This window comes from Furipterus horrens, unplaced genomic scaffold (genome assembly GCF_987537825.1).
Source record: "Furipterus horrens unplaced genomic scaffold, mFurHor1.1.pri manual_scaffold_13, whole genome shotgun sequence".
Taxonomy (NCBI): Eukaryota; Metazoa; Chordata; class Mammalia; order Chiroptera; family Furipteridae; genus Furipterus; species Furipterus horrens.
Genome location: NW_028327183.1, coordinates 42,869,919 through 42,887,333, shown reverse-complemented (window position 1 = coordinate 42,887,333; position 17,415 = coordinate 42,869,919). Strand labels below are relative to the sequence as shown.

The 17,415-nt window shown below is 55.6% G+C and overlaps 1 protein-coding gene across 1 annotated transcript in view; it reads left to right on the top strand.

Annotated features, from left to right (window-relative positions):
- LOC149994783 (myosin-14-like) overlaps window positions 1-17,415 on the top strand; it is a 59,148-nt gene that overhangs the window by 12,155 nt on the left and 29,578 nt on the right. The window contains exons 9-18 of the mRNA XM_090259087.1: window positions 2,269-2,338; window positions 2,474-2,634; window positions 3,601-3,709; window positions 4,583-4,714; window positions 5,528-5,734; window positions 7,151-7,288; window positions 9,197-9,320; window positions 9,882-10,053; window positions 11,644-11,856; window positions 12,385-12,529. Of these exons, the coding sequence (XP_090115213.1) occupies window positions 2,269-2,338; window positions 2,474-2,634; window positions 3,601-3,709; window positions 4,583-4,714; window positions 5,528-5,734; window positions 7,151-7,288; window positions 9,197-9,320; window positions 9,882-10,053; window positions 11,644-11,856; window positions 12,385-12,529 (1,471 nt within the window). The remainder of the gene's footprint in view (window positions 1-2,268; window positions 2,339-2,473; window positions 2,635-3,600; window positions 3,710-4,582; window positions 4,715-5,527; window positions 5,735-7,150; window positions 7,289-9,196; window positions 9,321-9,881; window positions 10,054-11,643; window positions 11,857-12,384; window positions 12,530-17,415) is intronic.

Sequence of the window (17,415 nt, the reverse complement as noted above, 5' to 3'; positions counted from 1 at the left end):
GGTTTGCTGAGGCTCAGTCTTCCCCTCTGTGATGCGGGCCAGCAGTCACCCGCTCGTGCGCTCCCGGAGAGAAAGGGCAGGGAGCATCATATTGCGATCAACGTGTTGCAATTGGCATTTCTTAAAAAAAATTGCAGTGGAATAGGCTAGAATAGAAAATATCAACTTAGAAAAAAAAGAAAGCAAATAATATGGTAAATATTACAATAAAAATTACGCTTCACACAAGCTGTATATATCAATGCTGTCCATTAGAAATAGAACATTAGACCTGTATACAATTAAAATTTTTGTAATAGCCATATTTTTTAAAGTAAAAAGAGGTAGGCAAAATTAATGTCGACAACATATTTTATTTAACTCACTACATCTAAGATATGGGGTAAATTGAACATGTAATCAGTATAAAAATTAGTGGTGAGACATTGTGCATACTTTTTTTCCTACCAAGTCTTAGAAATGTGGCGTGCCTTACACTATATTTCCATTGGTCAAAGTGAATTATAGTCCTATCAAGACAATGAAGTTGTGTTAAAGAAAAACATATTTTACACTGCTTCAGTTTTTACATTTAAAGTTCAGTTAGTGAAAAGTAAATACAGTTACAAATCCAGTTCAGCTCTTGCCGGTGTGGCTCAGTTGGTTGGAGTATCGTCTGGTGTGGCTCAGTTGGTTGGAGTGTTGTCCCGTACACCAAAAGGTTGTGGGTTTCATCCCCAATCAGGGCGCTATAGGAGGCAACCAATCAATATTTCTCTCTCTCCCTCTCCCTGTCCCCCTTCCTCTTCCTCTAAAATCAATAAACAGCCCTAGCTCATGTGACTCAGTGAATTGAGCGCTGGCCTGTGAACCAAAGGCTGCCGGCTCGATTCCCAGTCAGGGCACATGCCTGGGTTGTGGGCCAGGTACTCAGTTGGGGGTGCATGAGAGGCAACCACATATTGATGGTTCTCTCCAAAAAGAAAAAAAAAAAGGAAAATCAATAAACATGTTTTTAAAAATTCAGTTCCGTTGCCCAGATGACATTACAAGGGCTTGGCAATCACACATGGCCGGGAGCTGCTGTACTGGACAGTACAGGTCTGTAGTTTGCTACTCAAAGTGTGGTCCCCGGAGCAGCAACACCAGCAGCCAGCAGCTGGTCAATATGCAAATTTCAGACCCCGCCCAGGCTTACTGAACTAGGATCTGTATTTTAACAAGACCCCTGGTGATTGAGAAACCCTGATACACACACACACACACACATACACACACATTCTCAAACACCAGTCTTAAAAATGTATATTATATATGACATATAAATGTGCATATATGTGTTTATAAATGGTATAGATAATATACATTATTTTATAGGAAATATTGAAATCTGGGGAGAGGGCACAGCAGGAGCAAGGCTCTGAGGACAGACCATGTATATGTTTATAAAATGTATTTTTTAAAGATTTTTTTTATTTATTCATTTATTTTAGATGGGGGGGGCAGGGAGAAAGAAGGAGAGGAACATCTAAATGTGTGAGAGACATCCATCAGTTGCATGCCCCCTACTGGGACCTGCAACGCAGGCAGGTGCCCCAACAGAGAATCAGACTGGCGACCTTTTGGCGCGCAGGCCAGCTATCAATCCAGTGAGCCACACTAGCTAGGGCTATAAAATGTTGTTGTTGTTTTGACATTCTGAGTTTCACTCAGAAATTGGAAAGAAATTGATGTAGAGCAGCCCAGGGCCTGACCCATAAGAGATTCAAAACATCAACTGCTGTTTAAAAACATTTTTTAAATTGATTTTTAAAGAGAGAGAGGAAGGGAGAAAGAGAAAGAGAGAAACATTGAGTTGTTCTTCCACTTATTGATGCTTCTTGCATGTGCCCTGACCGGGGATTGAACCTGCAACCTTGATGTATCACGATGCTACTCTAACCAACTGAGCTGCCTGGTCAGAGCTCAGCTGCTGTTTTTGTTATTCTTACATGCCCATTCTGAGACCCTCCGTTATTTTCTGTCTCAGTGAAAAGTGGTGGCGAGGTAATAAACGCTCATAGTCAGCATGAGGTAGGTATCCACGGAGCCGGGTCTGCTATTATCGAAGTTGGCGGCGGTGGTGCTAGTGCTCTTAGCTCAGGGTGTGGCTGAGGTCGAACGTCCACTTTTCTTACTGTTCTCGTTATTGTCATTGGTTATTGCTAGCTGTCACTCTGAGCCCAGTGTCCGGCCATGGTGACAGTTTGCTGTAACTCTCGACTCCCCACCCCTGCCCGTCCCCTGAAGGTATGAGATCCTGACACCCAATGCCATCCCCAAGGGCTTTATGGACGGGAAGCAGGCCTGTGAGAAGATGGTAAGTGTGTGTGTATGTGCGCGCGTGTGTGTGCGCATGTGTGTGTGCGCGCACGCACAACCCCAGGAGGGAGGAGAGGGGCTGGGACCTCCCCTCTCACAGTCCCTTCTTCTTATCATCCCCGATCCCTCACAGATCCAGGCCCTAGAACTGGATCCCAACCTCTACCGTGTGGGACAGAGTAAGATTTTCTTCCGGGCGGGGGTCCTGGCCCAGCTGGAAGAGGAGCGGGACCTGAAGGTCACAGACATCATCGTGTCTTTCCAAGCAGCTGCCCGGGGATTCCTGGCTCGCAAGTGAGGCACCACACTGTCTTCTGGGGTCCCGCTGACTAAGGAGGGGGGCGCACATGCAGGGAGGGGTTGACCAGATGGCCCCAGATGGCCCCAGATGTCAAGGCCTCCAAAATAGTAGAAAGGCTGAGAGGCAAAGGGAGGGAACCACCAGGTGCCCACGCCTCTTGGCTCTAAGGCCCCTGGGGCCCCTGTGAGCTAGGCCCAGTGCAAGGCGACACTAGAGACTCGCAGAGCTAGACTCTGTCACAGGGGGACCAACCCTCCCTGTTTGCCTGGGACTGCAGGTTTCCCAGGATGCATGATTTTCAGTGCTAACAGAGAAAGCCCCAAGTCCACTAGGTCGGGGTGGTCACCCTACTGGCCAGTCCCTCGAGGGACTTCAGTCTGGAGGGGGAGACAACAGAGGCACAAAGCAACATAGTCTGGGGCAAGATGTGCTTTGATGGGGGCCGTACAAGTGCATCAGGAGGCCCCGCAGAACAGGGCGCCCCCCAGGTCACACTTGATGCCCAGGGGGGCCAAGCAGGGTGGGAAAGACTCTCTGGGCTGCAGGAATGCAGGAAGTTTGCAGGAGCATCTCCTTCTTGGAACTGGCCCGGAGGAAGGATCAGCAGATAAAAGACCCCCAAATACAAGGCTGAGGGGCGGGGGCCTTGCTTGGGGTGCTAGGGAGCCTCAGGAGTGGGTGGAGAAAGACCGCTCTGGAGGCTGGGGGCCTGGGGAAGGGGCTAGGTGAGGGTGCAGGTGGTGAAGGTGAGGCTGCGGGGCTGAGGAGGGTCAAGGCCGAGAGGGTCGAGGGCGCAGAACTGATGAACTGTCCACAAGATTTACCAGGAGTAGAACGGTGCTTGAGCACAGTAGGCACTTAATAACAGTTGACGCAGTGAAGGGAGCTCTCTGTTGCTAAGGGGGCAGGGCCTGGGGGGCTGAGCGCCCACTCTCCCACGTGCCCGTCTCCCCGCCCAGGGCCTTCCAGAAGCGGCAGCAGCAGCAGAGCGCGCTCAGGGTGATGCAGCGGAACTGTGCGGCTTACCTCAAGCTGCGACACTGGCAGTGGTGGCGGCTGTTCATCAAGGTGAGGCCGCCTGAGCAGCAAGGAGGTGGGGGCCTTGTGGGCAGGTCTGCTGGGGCAAGTGACCTCCTCTGTTTGGGCCTCAGTTTGCTGCATCTGTAAAATGGGACCAATCAGCCAGACCTTTGTTCATCGGGATTCTTTAGGTAGCAAGTGACCCAAATATCCCATTTCAACCAACATGGAAAAAAGAAGTAGGACAGCTTCAGGTGCAGCTGGATCCAGAAGACCCCTTCAGAGTCAACGATCCACGGGAAGGCCTCACAGAAATCAGAAACACTGTTATACTCATGGTTGCAGTTTATTACGGTGAAAGGACACAGATTAAAATCAATAAAGAGAAAAGGCACACAGGCCAGTGTTCAGGGGCCCACGCAAGCTTCCGTGTGTCTCTTCCAGTGGCGTCATGTAGACAGCTCCTAACCTTCCAGGCATGACGTGTGACCACACATATGGGATGCTGCCTGCTGGGGAGCCTCACCCAAGCCTCAGTGTCCAGGGTTGTCATTGGATCTGTCACATAGGGGTGGCTGAGCCCCATGTGGATGACCTCTGTTACTCGGTCTCCAGCCCCTCCAGAGGTCAGCTGATACCATCCCTCAGATAAACCAAGTCATCCATCAGGCAGATATTCAAAGGGCTTAGCGGCTGCCTCTAGGACCCAGGCAAGGGCCCGTCCTTTCTTTGGAATGAGCAGGGTTTGGGCAGCCCAGGCCAGCTGAGCTAACCCTTTTCTGCACCGAAAGGGCCCGAAGAGTGAGGTCGGTTATCCCGCATTCTTTGGGACCCAGGAAACCGGCCGTATGCTCAGTGTGAACGCTTAGCTCCTGGGCCCAGCCGCCTCCCAGCCATTTCACCACCTTGACCTGCCCCTAGGTGAAGCCACTGCTGCAGGTGACACGGCAGGATGAGGTGCTGCAGGCGCGGGCTCAGGAGCTGCAGAAAGTGCAGGAGCTCCAGCAACAGAGCGCCCGCGAGGTGGGCGAGCTCAAGAGCCGCTTGACACAGGTAAGGGGGCGGGGCTGAGGGTGGGGCGGGGCTGGGGTGGAGCCAAATTATAAGGGGCGGGGCTTCCGGCCGAGTCCCAGGTTCCCCGGGCAGGGCTATGGCGAGAAGGGGTAGGATAGGTCAGACCCAAGGTGCACTGGGGCCGAATAGGAGTTGAAACTCTGGTGTGACTGAGCCGTGGTGTGCAGGAGGCAGGACCCTGGGGTGTAGCCAGGGTCTTGGGTACGGGGCTGGTTCCTGCCAAGCCAAGATGCTCCAGGCGTAGGGCTCCAGGATGGGGCCGAGCACGGGAACAGCTCTGTAGCAGGGTTAGGGTATACAGGTGGTCGGCTTCTCACTGAGAATTTTTCCGTTTGCTTTTCCTAAATCATGTCCTTTGGTTAAATTGCTGGGCGGGCGTAGGAGTGTTAAATGAAATGTAAGATGGTGGAAAGGCCTCTCTGGGAATGTCTGTAGGGTGGACTGGAGAGGGGGAGACTGGAGGCCCTGAGGCTGCGGAGAGTGTCCATTGGGGGAGAACAGGCCTGAGCATGTTGGGGCTATGAGGACAGAGAGGAGGGGACAAGGCAGAGGGAGTCGGGGAAAGAAGGACAGGGCCGGGGACTGACGGAGTAGTGAGGGACAGGGCGGCACCCAGGGCTCTGACTCGGTGACCAGGGGAATGTGGGGTCATCCTGAGATGGGGACCTGGCGGAGGAATGGGTTCCAGGGCTGTACCTCAAAGAGCCAAGCAAGTCAGGGGACAGGAGGGACCTGGTGTCCACTGACTGGGAGCACCGCCTGCTAACCGCTGCCCTCCCACCCCACCCCCAGCTGGAAGAGGAGCGTGCTCGCCTGGCAGAGCAACTTCGAGCAGAGACAGAGCTGTGCGCTGAGGCCGAGGAGACCAGGGGGCGGCTGGCAGCCCGCAAGCAGGAGCTGGAGCTGGTGGTGTCGGAGCTGGAGGCCCGCGTGGGTGAGGAGGAGGAGTGCAGCCGCCAGCTGCAGAACGAGAAGAAGAGGCTTCAGCAACATATACAGGTCTGGTCCCCCTGAACCCATGGGCCACCGCCCCCTCCCTTCTGTCTACCCTGCCTACCTTTGCTTTTCTCCAAACAATGTTGCTTTTGGCCATGAATTTGCAGAGAACAGCTCAAAGTGGGTTAAGCAGAAAGAACACTTTTTTGGTTCAAAGAATGGGAGACTCCAGAATGTGTAAGCTTCAGGCATGGCTGGATCCAGGTGCTGAAGTGACTTCCTCAGTACTCTGCCTCTCCCCATCTCCTGGCTCCATTTGCCTCTGTGCTGCTGCATTCACAGGCAGGCTGCTCTAGCGGGGTTGCCCTTCAAAATCTGGTGTATATTTTACATTTAAGACTCATCTCAATTTAGAGGCTGAGTTTCCATTTGGCAATTCTTATATTTCATAACTTCTGTTGAAAAAGTCGATTTACATACCCAAGTTGTTCCAAACATACTTAAAAGTATCCCACAGATTAACTGGATGTCTTATTTGAAATTTAAAATAAATAAAATAAAATAAAGCAGGACACGTAATTGCTCATTCACACTGCCCACATTTCAGGAGCTCTGGGATGTTTTCGTTGCCTCCTCTTTAGCTGGTGGGGGAGGATGGGATCCTCCCCTTCAGTTACGGAGACAGCCTGACACACCGCACCCGACCCTGGGCAGATGAGATAGACAGCAGTTTACGGGTCACGAATACTCACAAGCAGAATGAAGCAGATACCATGCCCCAGGGAGCCGCCGGGGGGCGCACTCAGGAATAGTGTGAACAACTGTGGCTGTGGGAGGCAGGCTTCGTAGTGACAAGAAGGGGAGGTGACCCTGGTTCCTGCAGGAAGATGCGATGGTTGGTTTGACTCATTCCCAATGGCAAGCCACTGACTTCCCCTCTGCAGGGACAGGCAGGCACGGTGCCTGGTCCCTGCGGTACAGAGGGCTCCTTGGCTCGGGGACCTTGTCCATGGAGCAGAGCGGGTAGGAGGGCTTATGGCCAGGATGCTATAGTTCCCCCCAATTTTACCAGATGTCAAGGCAGCTCATAATGTTGAATCGTAATTTCTGGGTTCACACCTAAGTCTCCACATGCCATAGGGGACAGTGCCCACCTACATGACATGTTTATTTATCATGTTTATGTTGATCTAAATCTTCACGCACGCACGAGAATGTAGTTTCCACAAGGACAACAGTGTTTGTCCTCGGTGCCTAGAACAGTGCCTGGCACACACTAGGCACTCAGTCAATGCCTGTTGAGCTGGTGAGTGGAACAGAAAGACCAGAAAGGGTTTTATCCTCCCCAGCCTTGCCCAGAGTGTGGACCCATCTGAGTCCCGAGCCCCAGGGGTCCGTGGACCGTCACCTCCACCCCATCCTCCCCATCACACCCCGGCCCCAGCCCTGGGGCCTCACTCGCCCTCCTCCCCATGGCAGGAGCTGGAGTCTCACCTCGAGGCAGAGGAGGCTGCCCGGCAGAAGCTTCAGCTGGAGAAGGTGACGACGGAGGCAAAGCTGAAGAAATTTGAGGAAGATCTGCTGCTCCTGGAAGACCAGAACGCCAAGCTGGGCAAGGTCAGTGACCGTGACCCCCCGGGCAGGGGGCGTGGGCATGTTGGTGGGTGTGTGGGTCCCTCTGCCTGTCTGCCCCCAGTTCACCCTGCCACAGGGTCTGTGTCCCTCGCAGTCTGGGCTGTGTTTCCCTTGATCCCTGTCTCTCTCCTTGTCTCCCTCTGTCACATGGTCACTCAAGAAGGTGCTGACTGAGCAATGACTGTGTGACTGTGTGTCGTTACCTGTCACTCTATCACAAGACACCCCAGAGCCGCACAGCTGCAAACAGCCACCGTTTCATTCTATCCCGTCGTTCTGCAGCTCGGCCTGTGGCCCTCTCAGGCGGTCACCTCTCAGGTGGCCGGGGCTGGGTGTCTGGTGTCTCCGTGCCCCTCTGTGTGGCCTGTCTCCCCATGAGAGAGCCTGGATGCCTGGCACAGCTGCTCAGGGCCCCAGGGCAGGGAAGCAGAAGCAGTCAGCATCACCTCCATTGAATTCTGTCCATCAGGTGTTGGCGAACATTTGCTCTGGAAGGCCAGACAGTGAACATCTGCAGGCCACTCCGTGGCTGTCACGGCTGCTCAATTCTGCCATCGTGGCTGAGAGCAGCTCCAGACTGTTCACAATCAGACAGGCATGGCTGTGTCCCCATAAAACTTTACCTGTAGAAACAGGCAGCGGCCTGGGTTTGCCCTGCAGACCGTGCTGTGCAGACCACCAAGCTTAAAGCAGTCACGGATTCGGAGGCAGGGAATTAGACTCCACCCCAGTATGAGGGCATGGTGAAGGGCCTGCCGCCGTCTCGAACCAACCACGGCCAGGGCTGCGTTCGGCACAGGGGACGAAAGCCACCCATGCCCTCCCAGGGGAAAGGGATGCTACATGAGTCACCACAGGAAATAAGCATAATCACACTGTGTGACTTAGTTATAATTACTGTGGCAGGAAAGAACAGAAAACTGTGGAGAGGGGTGGCCTGATCTCTTCTGGGGGTGGTCAGGGTGGCCTCAGGCTTTCTGGAGGACCCATGCCTGAGCAGAGCTCAAGGATGCACAGGAGTTTTCTGGAACCTTCCTGTGGTGCTGTGGCTATTCTATCGTACTCTGTTCCATTTCCTTCTTTAAAAAGAAAAGATTTTATTTATTTAATTTATTTATTTATTTATTTATTTATTTATTTATTTATTTATAGAAAGAGGGGACAGGAGGGGGGAAAGAGAGGGAGAGAAACATCAATGTGTGGTTGCCCCTCGCACACCCCCAACCGGGGACCTGGCCCACAACCCAGGCATGTGCCCTGACTGGGAATCGAACCGGTGATCCTTTGGTTTGCAGGCCAGAGCTCAGTCCACTGAGCCGCACCAGCCAGGGCCCATTTCCTTCTTTTTAAGTGTCGTGCTGACCCACTGCATGGATTTCTAAAACTGCTCTCAGTTTGGAAAGCACTGCTCTGGGCTGGTGCCTCGCAAACGCTCACGAGCACAGACCCGTGCACCTGGGGAGCCTGTGCAGCAGGCCCGGTGTGCGACCGAGACCCGGCTTCTCCAACAAGCTCCCGTTTGAGGCTGACGCTGCCGGTCCACGAGCCACACTTGGGGCAGCAGCGAGGGTCCAGCACTCACACACGATGCCGCAGGCGTGGGTTGCAGTGTCGTTTACAAGAGCAAATGATTAGTGGGCTCATCCGGGGTTGGTGGTCAGTGAGTGGTGCTGTATTTCCAATAACGCGAGTCTGCACCGCAGTTAACAGGCATGACCGGGCGGGCTGGGATGGGTGTACAGACCCTAGACTAGAACGGAAGGGAGGAAGGGATTGGGGGCAGGAGGATCGGAGGGAATGGAGACAAGCAGACACCCCAAAGAGAACGATGCCTGAGATGGGGGTCAGGCAAGGGCTGCCCCTGACGGCCCCACCTCCCACGGCCCTCAGGAGCGGAAGTTGCTGGAGGAGCGTCTGGCCGAGTTCTCGTCCCAGGCCGCCGAGGAGGAGGAGAAGATCAAGAGCCTCAATAAGCTCCGACTGAAATATGAGGCCACGATGGCAGACATGGAGGGTGAGTGCCCTCCCGCAGTGGGCAGCCGTGGGGGGGCTGTGCATGCTCCCTGGGGACCCCTGGGGCCAGCCTCTGGTGCCACACGGAGCCTCAGTGGTCGTATCTGCTAAATGGGGGTAAGAAGGCTTGAGACAGTGGGTGTCCTCTTAGCTCTTACGTTGTTTCTTTCTCTCGGTGCCATTTCCTTGTCTTGGGTCTCTCCCTCTCTCTGACTGTCCCACTCACTGCTTCAGATGCTTTTTTGGTCCCTCTGCCTCTCTGTCTTTTGCTATGGACTCAGAAGCAGAAGCAGAAGGGATCAAGCGCCGGAGGCCGGTGGCCGGGAAGACAGGGAGGAGAGGGCAGGGCAGAGAGGCAGTAAGCAGGAGCAGAGGCCGTCCTTGGGGGCGAGGAGAAGGGGGCACTGTCTGAGGGTCTGGCCGGGAAGCTGGAAAGAGGAGGGAGATGCTGAGCCGAGTCTGACACCTGGCAAGTGCCGGGCCGTGGGTCTCCGCGGGAGCTGCCAGGCATGGGGCATGTGGGTGTGGCGCCCGTGTGCATGGCCCCCACTCCCGTTTCCAGACCGCCTACGGAAGGAGGAGAAGGGCCGCCAGGAGCTGGAGAAGCTGAAGCGGCGGCTGGACGGGGAGAGCTCCGAGCTGCAGGAGCAGATGGTGGAACAGCAGCAGCGCGTGGAGGAGCTGCGGGCCCAGCTGGGCCGCAAGGAGGAGGAGCTGCAGGCCGCCCTGGCCAGGTGCGGGGTCGGGGTGGGAGGTCGGCGGGGTACGGAGCACTGCACCTGGCCTGCCAGCACGGGGGCTCACCCCAGCGAGGCCCTCCCGGGGGCGGGGCCGCTCACTGGCTGTGCACCCGCCACCCCCTCTCTGAGCCTCAGTGTCCCCTGTGTGAACTGGCCTTGACGAGAGCTCCAAGCCCACCTGCTTAAGGGAACGATGAAACTAGGCCCTGGTGTCTAGTAACTTGCATGGTTCTGGGTTCAGAACTGGGGCAAGAAAATGGGATTTCTCCCTCCCCTGCTCAGCCTCCCCTCACCGAGCAGCCCAGGTTCAGCGTGACTTGAGAAGCAGTCAGACCATCTTAGGCACCAGAATCATTATAATGACACATTCATGATTATTGAACACCTCCCATGTCCTAGATGTGGTGCTGGGCTTTTCAAATGCTTTTGATCCACGGCACTTTATGCAAACCGAGACACCCTTGACTGTAGGAAAAATGTGCTTCTTAGAACTGCTGGTCCAGGGAGAGTGTGTGTGTGTGTGTGTGTAAGGACACGCACCCTGAGTCTGACTTCTGGGTTCAAATCCTGGCTCCTCCCCTTTCTGGTCATGTGACCTCACCCAAATGACATCACCACTGTAGCTTCAGTTTCTTCCTCTATAAAGTGGGGGTTAATGTAGGAATTAAATAAGAAGGTGCTCATAAAATGCTTGGCACACCCTGAGCCCTCAGTAACTGCTGGGTGTGTCTGTTACCACTTTTCATTACTTTATTGCTTTGTTCTTGTTATATTTTTAATAGACTTTATTTTTAGAGAGAGGAGAAGGGAGGGAGGCAGAGTGGGAGAGAAACATTGATGTGAGAGAGAAACATTGATCGGTTGCCTCTCCCACGATCGGGGAAGGAACCTGCAACCCAGGCATGTGCCCTGACTGGGAATTGAACCAGCAACCTTTGCAGGATGATGCCCAACTAAGCCACACCAGTCAGGGCAGACTTTCCTATTCTCGATAAGGGGGATCATACAGCATTCTTATTAATTTTATTGCCATTCTCACGGCAGCCCGTGAAGTAGGGTGTTCATGCCTCTCACAGACCAGGAGCCTGCTGTTTAGAGAGGTTGTCACTTGCCAGGCAGGTGACCCAGCAGCGGATACAAACCCCTGTCAGCGCAACCCCCCGTCAGAGCTGCCCCTCCATTCCACTTCTCTTTGCAAGAGGCTGTGTTCTATAGAGGTTATGGGGCGGGTCTCCAGGATCAGCTCTGCCACTTGCTGACCGTGTGCCATGGGCACATGCTTTCCCTGCTCTGCGCCTCGGTTTCCTCGTCTGGCATAAGCGTTACCATAGAGCAAAGGGCTTGCACATGGCAGGGTCTTACTTAGCAAGTGTCCCTGGGATTAGTTAGTGTTGCTCCACTTTTACAGCTCAGAAATTGAGGCTCTGAATCCTGGAGGCACATGCCCAGGGGCAGAGCTGTGTGTGAACCCAGCACAGGTCCCCCCAAAGAGGCCACATCTGGCCTCTTCGCCCCCAGAAGAGGAGGCCTTCCCTGCCCCTTGCCTGCCTCTGTAACTAACTCCAAGGTCCTGTCTGCCCCCAGGGTAGAGGAGGAGGGCGGGTCACAGGCCCAGCTGCTCAAATCCCTTCGGGAGGCGCAGGTAGGACTGGCCGAGGCCCAGGAAGACCTGGAGGCCGAGCGTGCGGCCAGGGCCAAGGCAGAGAAGCAGCGGCGGGACCTAGGCGAGGAGCTGGAGGCCCTGCAGGGCGAGCTGGAAGATACGCTGGACTCGACCAACGCTCAGCAGGAGCTCCGGTGAGGCCCGGCTGCCCGGCGCCGGCACAGCCTGGGCACGTGCAGGGGCGGGGGAGGGAAGAAGGCCTTGGGTGCGAATTCTCCATCTCTACAGAGGGTTCGTCATTCAACAGTTGTTTACTGAGTACTAGCTCTGGACCAGCTGGGGACAGAGATGAGTCAGACCCAGGCATGGCCCCCAGGAACTCCCAGTCTCGGGGGAGGCAGATTTGGGCAAAGAGCAGACCCGGTCCAGAAGAAAGTGGGCTTTGATGGAGTCATGTAGCATGGTAAGAGAAGGCCCCTAAGCCGCCTCCACGGGAGGAAGTTCAGGAAGTCATCCCTGGGAAGGGGCCTTTTGAACAGGGTTTTGAAAGATGAGTAGGAGTTCACCCCTAAAGCCACATTCCCCCCTCGGCGTACACTGAGGTCCCATTCTTGGACAGATACAATAAACGGAAGCCCAACCAGTTGTTGGGGGGCTCCCCCATAGTCCCTGCCTTCCCCTGTTCTGAAATTCTGTTCCCTGCCCCTGTCCCCCAATCAAAGGTCCAAGAGGGAACAGGAGGTGACGGAGTTGAAGAAGACTCTGGAGGAGGAGACACGCATTCACGAGGTGGCAGTGCAGGAGCTGAGGCAGCGCCACACTCAGGCGCTGGGAGAGCTGGCGGAACAGCTGGAACAGGCCCGGAGGGTGGGTTACGGCAGGAGTGGGGGTGGGGCCCAGGGAGGGAGGGCAGGATGCTGGGTTGGAGGAGGTGTCCTTGGCAGGTTCCAGGCCAGCCCATCTGCCTGGGGTTCCTTCCTCACACATCCACGTCCTCGTTCCATCTTCATTCAGCATTCGCTGGGTGCGCACCAGCCGTGAACAAAACCACCAACGAACCTTTCCCTGCGGAGCTCCTGTTTTAGCAGGAAAGGCAGAGTGTAGACAATGTAAACATATTCATAATTGATACTGGGGTAATGAGTGCTACAGGGAAATGATGAACAGGAAAGGGGGATCAGGTGCTAAGTCAGGGGCTTGTGACTTTAAATAGAGGCCATGGAGGGGCTCTGTGAGAAGTGACATCTGAGTTAAAAAACTGAGGGAGCTGAGGGTTGAGCCATCCCAGCATCAGTGGGGAGGTGAGTTCCAGGCAGGGGGCATAACCAGTGCACAGGCCTTGAGGCAGGAATGTGCCTTGTTGTTTAAGGAATAGTGAGGACTTCCAGCGGGAATAGCCAGTGCAAAGGCCCTGAGGCAAGAACGTGCCTGACCTGGTTGGTGGGGAGAATCATAAATCTTTGCTTGTTTCTCTACCCTTCAGGTTGGGGCCTTCAGGTTGGGTGGGCTGGTGTGGGGCCAGCAGAGTACTCCCAGCAGCGACGGTGGCGGAGGCGGTCGGTGTCAGCGCCCGGAGCGGCGCCGTCCGCGGTGGGAGAGCGGGGACGGCGGCGGCGGAGGTGCTATCGACCACCGCCTCTCCGGCCGCCCCCGCTCCCATCGCCTCCGCCGCCGCCGCCGCCGCTCCGGCCGCTGCCACCGATAACACCTCCGCCGGCCGTCCCCGCTCCCACCGCCCCTCCGACGGCCTCTCCTACCTCTGCCGCCACTGGGGCCGGGGTCGGCGGCGCCTGGAGCGGGGGTGGCGGCTGTGGGACCGTGGCCGGCGGTGGCGAGAACGGGGGCTGCGGCAGTGGAATCGGGGCCGGCGTCGGCGGGAGCGGCGGGAGCTGGAGCTGGGGTGACGGCGGAGGTGCTATCGGCGGGAGGGCCCGGAGCGGGAGCGGCGGTGGCCGATAGCGCCACCGCCGACGCCCCAGGTCCTGCCGCCGCCCCAGCTCACACCGCCGCCCCAGCTCCCGCCGCCGCCGCTCGCGCCGCCGCCTCCGGCCCTGGTCCCACCGCCGTCGCCCCCACTCCCGCCGCCGCGGCCCCCCGACCCCATCCTAGCGCCGCCGCCCCGTGTCCCAGCGCCGCCGCTCCGGGCCCTCCCGCCGATAGCACCTCCGCCGCCGCCACCGGGTCCCGCCGCCGCCGCCCTCCGGGTCCCACCGCGGCCACCCCCGGGTCCCACCGCGACCGCCCCGCCGATCCATCGCCGCCGCCCCCGCCCCCGCCGACCCTCAGACGGCCTCTCCGACCTCTGCCGCCGCTGGGACCGGGGGCGGCGGCGGTGGGACCCGGGGCGGCGGCGGTGGGACGGGGGCCGGAGGCGGCGGCGCGAGCGGCGGCGGTAGCTGGGGCGTCGGCAGGACCTGTGGCATCGGCGGAGGTGCTATCAGCCACCGCCTCTCCCGCCGCCCCCGCTCCCGCCTCCTCCGCCGCCGCTCCGGGCCCTCCCGCCGATAGCACCTCCGCCGCCGTCCCCGCTTCTGTCAAAGACGCCGCCGCTGATCCGACAGGCGGCGCCACCGACCCCGCTCCCACCGCCCCTCCGACGGCCTCTCCTACCTCCGCCGCCGCTGGGGCCGTCTCCGCCACCGCTCCCGCTCCGGCCGCTGCGACCCACCGCCTCCGCCACCGTCGCTGCTGGGAGTACTCTGCTGGCCCCACACCAGCCCACCCAACCTGAAGGCCCCATCCCCGCGCCCCACCGTAGGCAAGTGACCTTACGCCCTGCCCTTTGTCCCCGCCCCTGGCTGCCACTGGCCGAGGGCTTCCTTTGGTAGGCGAAGATCGGCGCTGCCATTGGCCGACAGGGCCGCCGATCACTGCCCCTCTGGCTTCCTCCTCCCCTGCGCCCGCCCACCAGACTGCCCCGCCCCGGGAGTGCGTAGAGGCTCCAGTAGCATCTGCTGCGGCCGCGGGGCGCCCGGGACACTGGTGGCGCCCCGACCGCAGGGACCCGAAGCGGCCCGGCACCTGAGAGGCGGGCCCGAGCGCAGGTAGGCAGCGGGCCCAGGAGGCCGCGTCCATGGGCCCGCGACGGCCGGGCGGCAGGGACCGCGCGCTCTGTTGGGGGCGCGGGGCACGGGGCGGAGGTGCCCGGGCGCGCGGTGCAGCGGAGCACCGTGGTGCGAGGGAAGGCCCGGCCCGCATCCCGGCGCTTGCGGAGCCACCCTGCGTACGCGGCCCGGCTCTGAGGCGGCGGCCGGCCGGGGCATGCCGGGGAGCCCGCGCTGAGCCCGGCCTCCGTCTCCCGAGCCCGCCGTGGATGGTGCCGCCGCCGGCCGCCGCGCAGCGCGCCGGACCGGGCCGTCGGGCCTCGCCGAGCAGCCGCGCCGACCACACACTTGTCACAAGTGGGAAAGATACATGTGTGAGGGGAGCTCCAGGGTCCTTGAATAGCCCTGTGGCTCCGCTTTTCTGTAGTGAGAAGTTACAGTGAAAACTGGGGCCACCGAACTGGGATCCTTCATTGCAGGAGGGCCAATTGCGTCTTGGAATGGCAGGGGCCAGGAATTTCCCGAGTCTGATTATTTTCCTTTCCCCACGGCAGGGTTACATGGGTGAAAGACTGTAGGTGCCTTGGGGGAAAGCCAGGAGAAAAATTAACAGTATACAGTTTGGGTAGTGTACTGGGGTCCTTCCTCAAGGGGTCTGCCGACTGGCTCAGTCAGGAACACAGTTAAGGAGCCATGACTCTTTGTGTTGGTGATTCAATTGATATTTCTGCTTACTTGACCTAGGACTCTTCTGCTTATATAGATTAAGTAGGAGTTTAATAGACTGCCCATGTTAGCCCTGACTGGTGTGGTTCAGTGGGCTGAGTGTCATCCTGTGAACCAAAATGTTGCTGGTTCAATTCCTGGTCAGGGCATGTGCCTGGGTTGCAGGCCAGGTCCCTGGCTGGGGTGTGTGTGTGAGAGACAACTGATGGATGTATCTCCCTCACATCTTTTTCCCCTCTCTTTCTCCCTCCTTTCTCCACTCTTTAAAAACAAATAAATGAAAATCTTCAAAAGAACCAAACAGACAGCTCATCTGCTTCTCTTCCAGGAGCACCATGATCCACTAGCCAGAGCCAAAGGCGTCTGTGAATGAGATTGTCCTGGTGATGCGTTTGGCTCCGCCACCCTCTGTCTTTGACGGGTGAGGACCATTATTTGGCCCCTGCCATTCCAAGACGCAATTAGCCCTCCTGCGATGAAGGATCCCAGTTCAGTGGCCCCAGCTTTCACTGTAACTTCTCACTACAGAAAAGAGGAGCCCCAGGGCTATTCAAGGACCCTGGAGCTCCCCTCACACATGTATTTTTCCCAGTTGTGAGAAGTGCGTCCTTTGGGTCCTCCTGGCATGGGTGGGCAGGTCCTACATGACAAACCCACTCTAACAGGCTAATTTCCCTCGATGTTTCACCTTCACTTAGTGCGCATCCCCTTTTGGTCCAACGGACCAAACTAACTGAGAATGCTTTCTAACCCCTCGAGCTACAACGTCAGGTCCAGAATCTCTGCTTAGTGGTCCTAAATTAATAAAGTCGGCCTGATCCACCTGGCCCAACTTTATGTTCATTCCACTAATATCCCTGAGCTTTTCTTTAGATAGGCCTATTCATATTTACTGTTTCTTCTTGCATCAATTTTATAGAAATTTGCCTATTTCATCTAAATTACGTAATTTGTTGGCGTATGGTTGTTCATAGTACTCATTTATACTTCTTTTTATTTTGGCAATGGCATTGGCGATGTTATTTCTTTTACTTCTGACTTAAGTAGTTCAAGTGTTTTCCCCTCCTTTATGCTTAGTTCATCTGGCTAAAGATTTGTGAATGTCGAGCTTTCAAAGGACCATCTTTTGCTTTCACTGATTTTCTCTATTGTTTTTTCTACTCCTATTTATTTCTACTCTAATCCTTATACATCCTTGTTTCTGCTCGCTTTGGGTTTACTTTGCTCTTCTTTTTCTGCTTTTCGAGGTGGAGAATTAGAGAAAGAATTTAAATTAACATAAGCATTTACAGTCATAACTTCCTTCCAAGCTCTGCTTTAGCTGTTCATCCCGTAAGTTTTGGTGTGCTGTGTTTCTGTTTTCGTCTGTCTCAAAGTGCTTTCAGTTTCTCTTATGATGTTTTTGACCCATTGGTGATTTAAGAGTGTGTTGTTTATTTTTCAGTTATTTGAGAATTTTCCAGCTTTCCTTCTGTTATTAATTTCTAATTTAATTCCCTAGTAGTCAGAAATGTGCTTTATAGGACTTCAGTTATTTAAAATTTAATGTAGCTTGCCTTATGGCCTACCAAATGGCTTATCCTGGGGAATTTTCCATTTGAGAACGGGGGAATGTGCATTTGAGAAGATGTATTCTGCCTGCTGAACACCTCTCTGTGCCTGTCTGTTAGGTCTGTTTGGTTTATAATGTTTTTCAGGTCTTCTATATCCTTGCGCATCTTCTCATTTTTCCTCTTTATTGAAAGAGGAATATTGAAGTCTCCGATAATTATTGTTGAATTGTGTATTTTTTTTTTTAGTGTTGTCAATTTTTGCTTCATGTGTTATGATCCTCTGTTAGGTTCATTATATATTTATAATGGTTATATCTTCTTGTTGGATTGACCTTTTCATTATAATAAGTTCCATTATAATGTGTAGCACTTTGCTTTAAAGTATGTTTGTTATTAGTACAGCCGTTGCCGTGCTCTTGTGGTTGCTCTT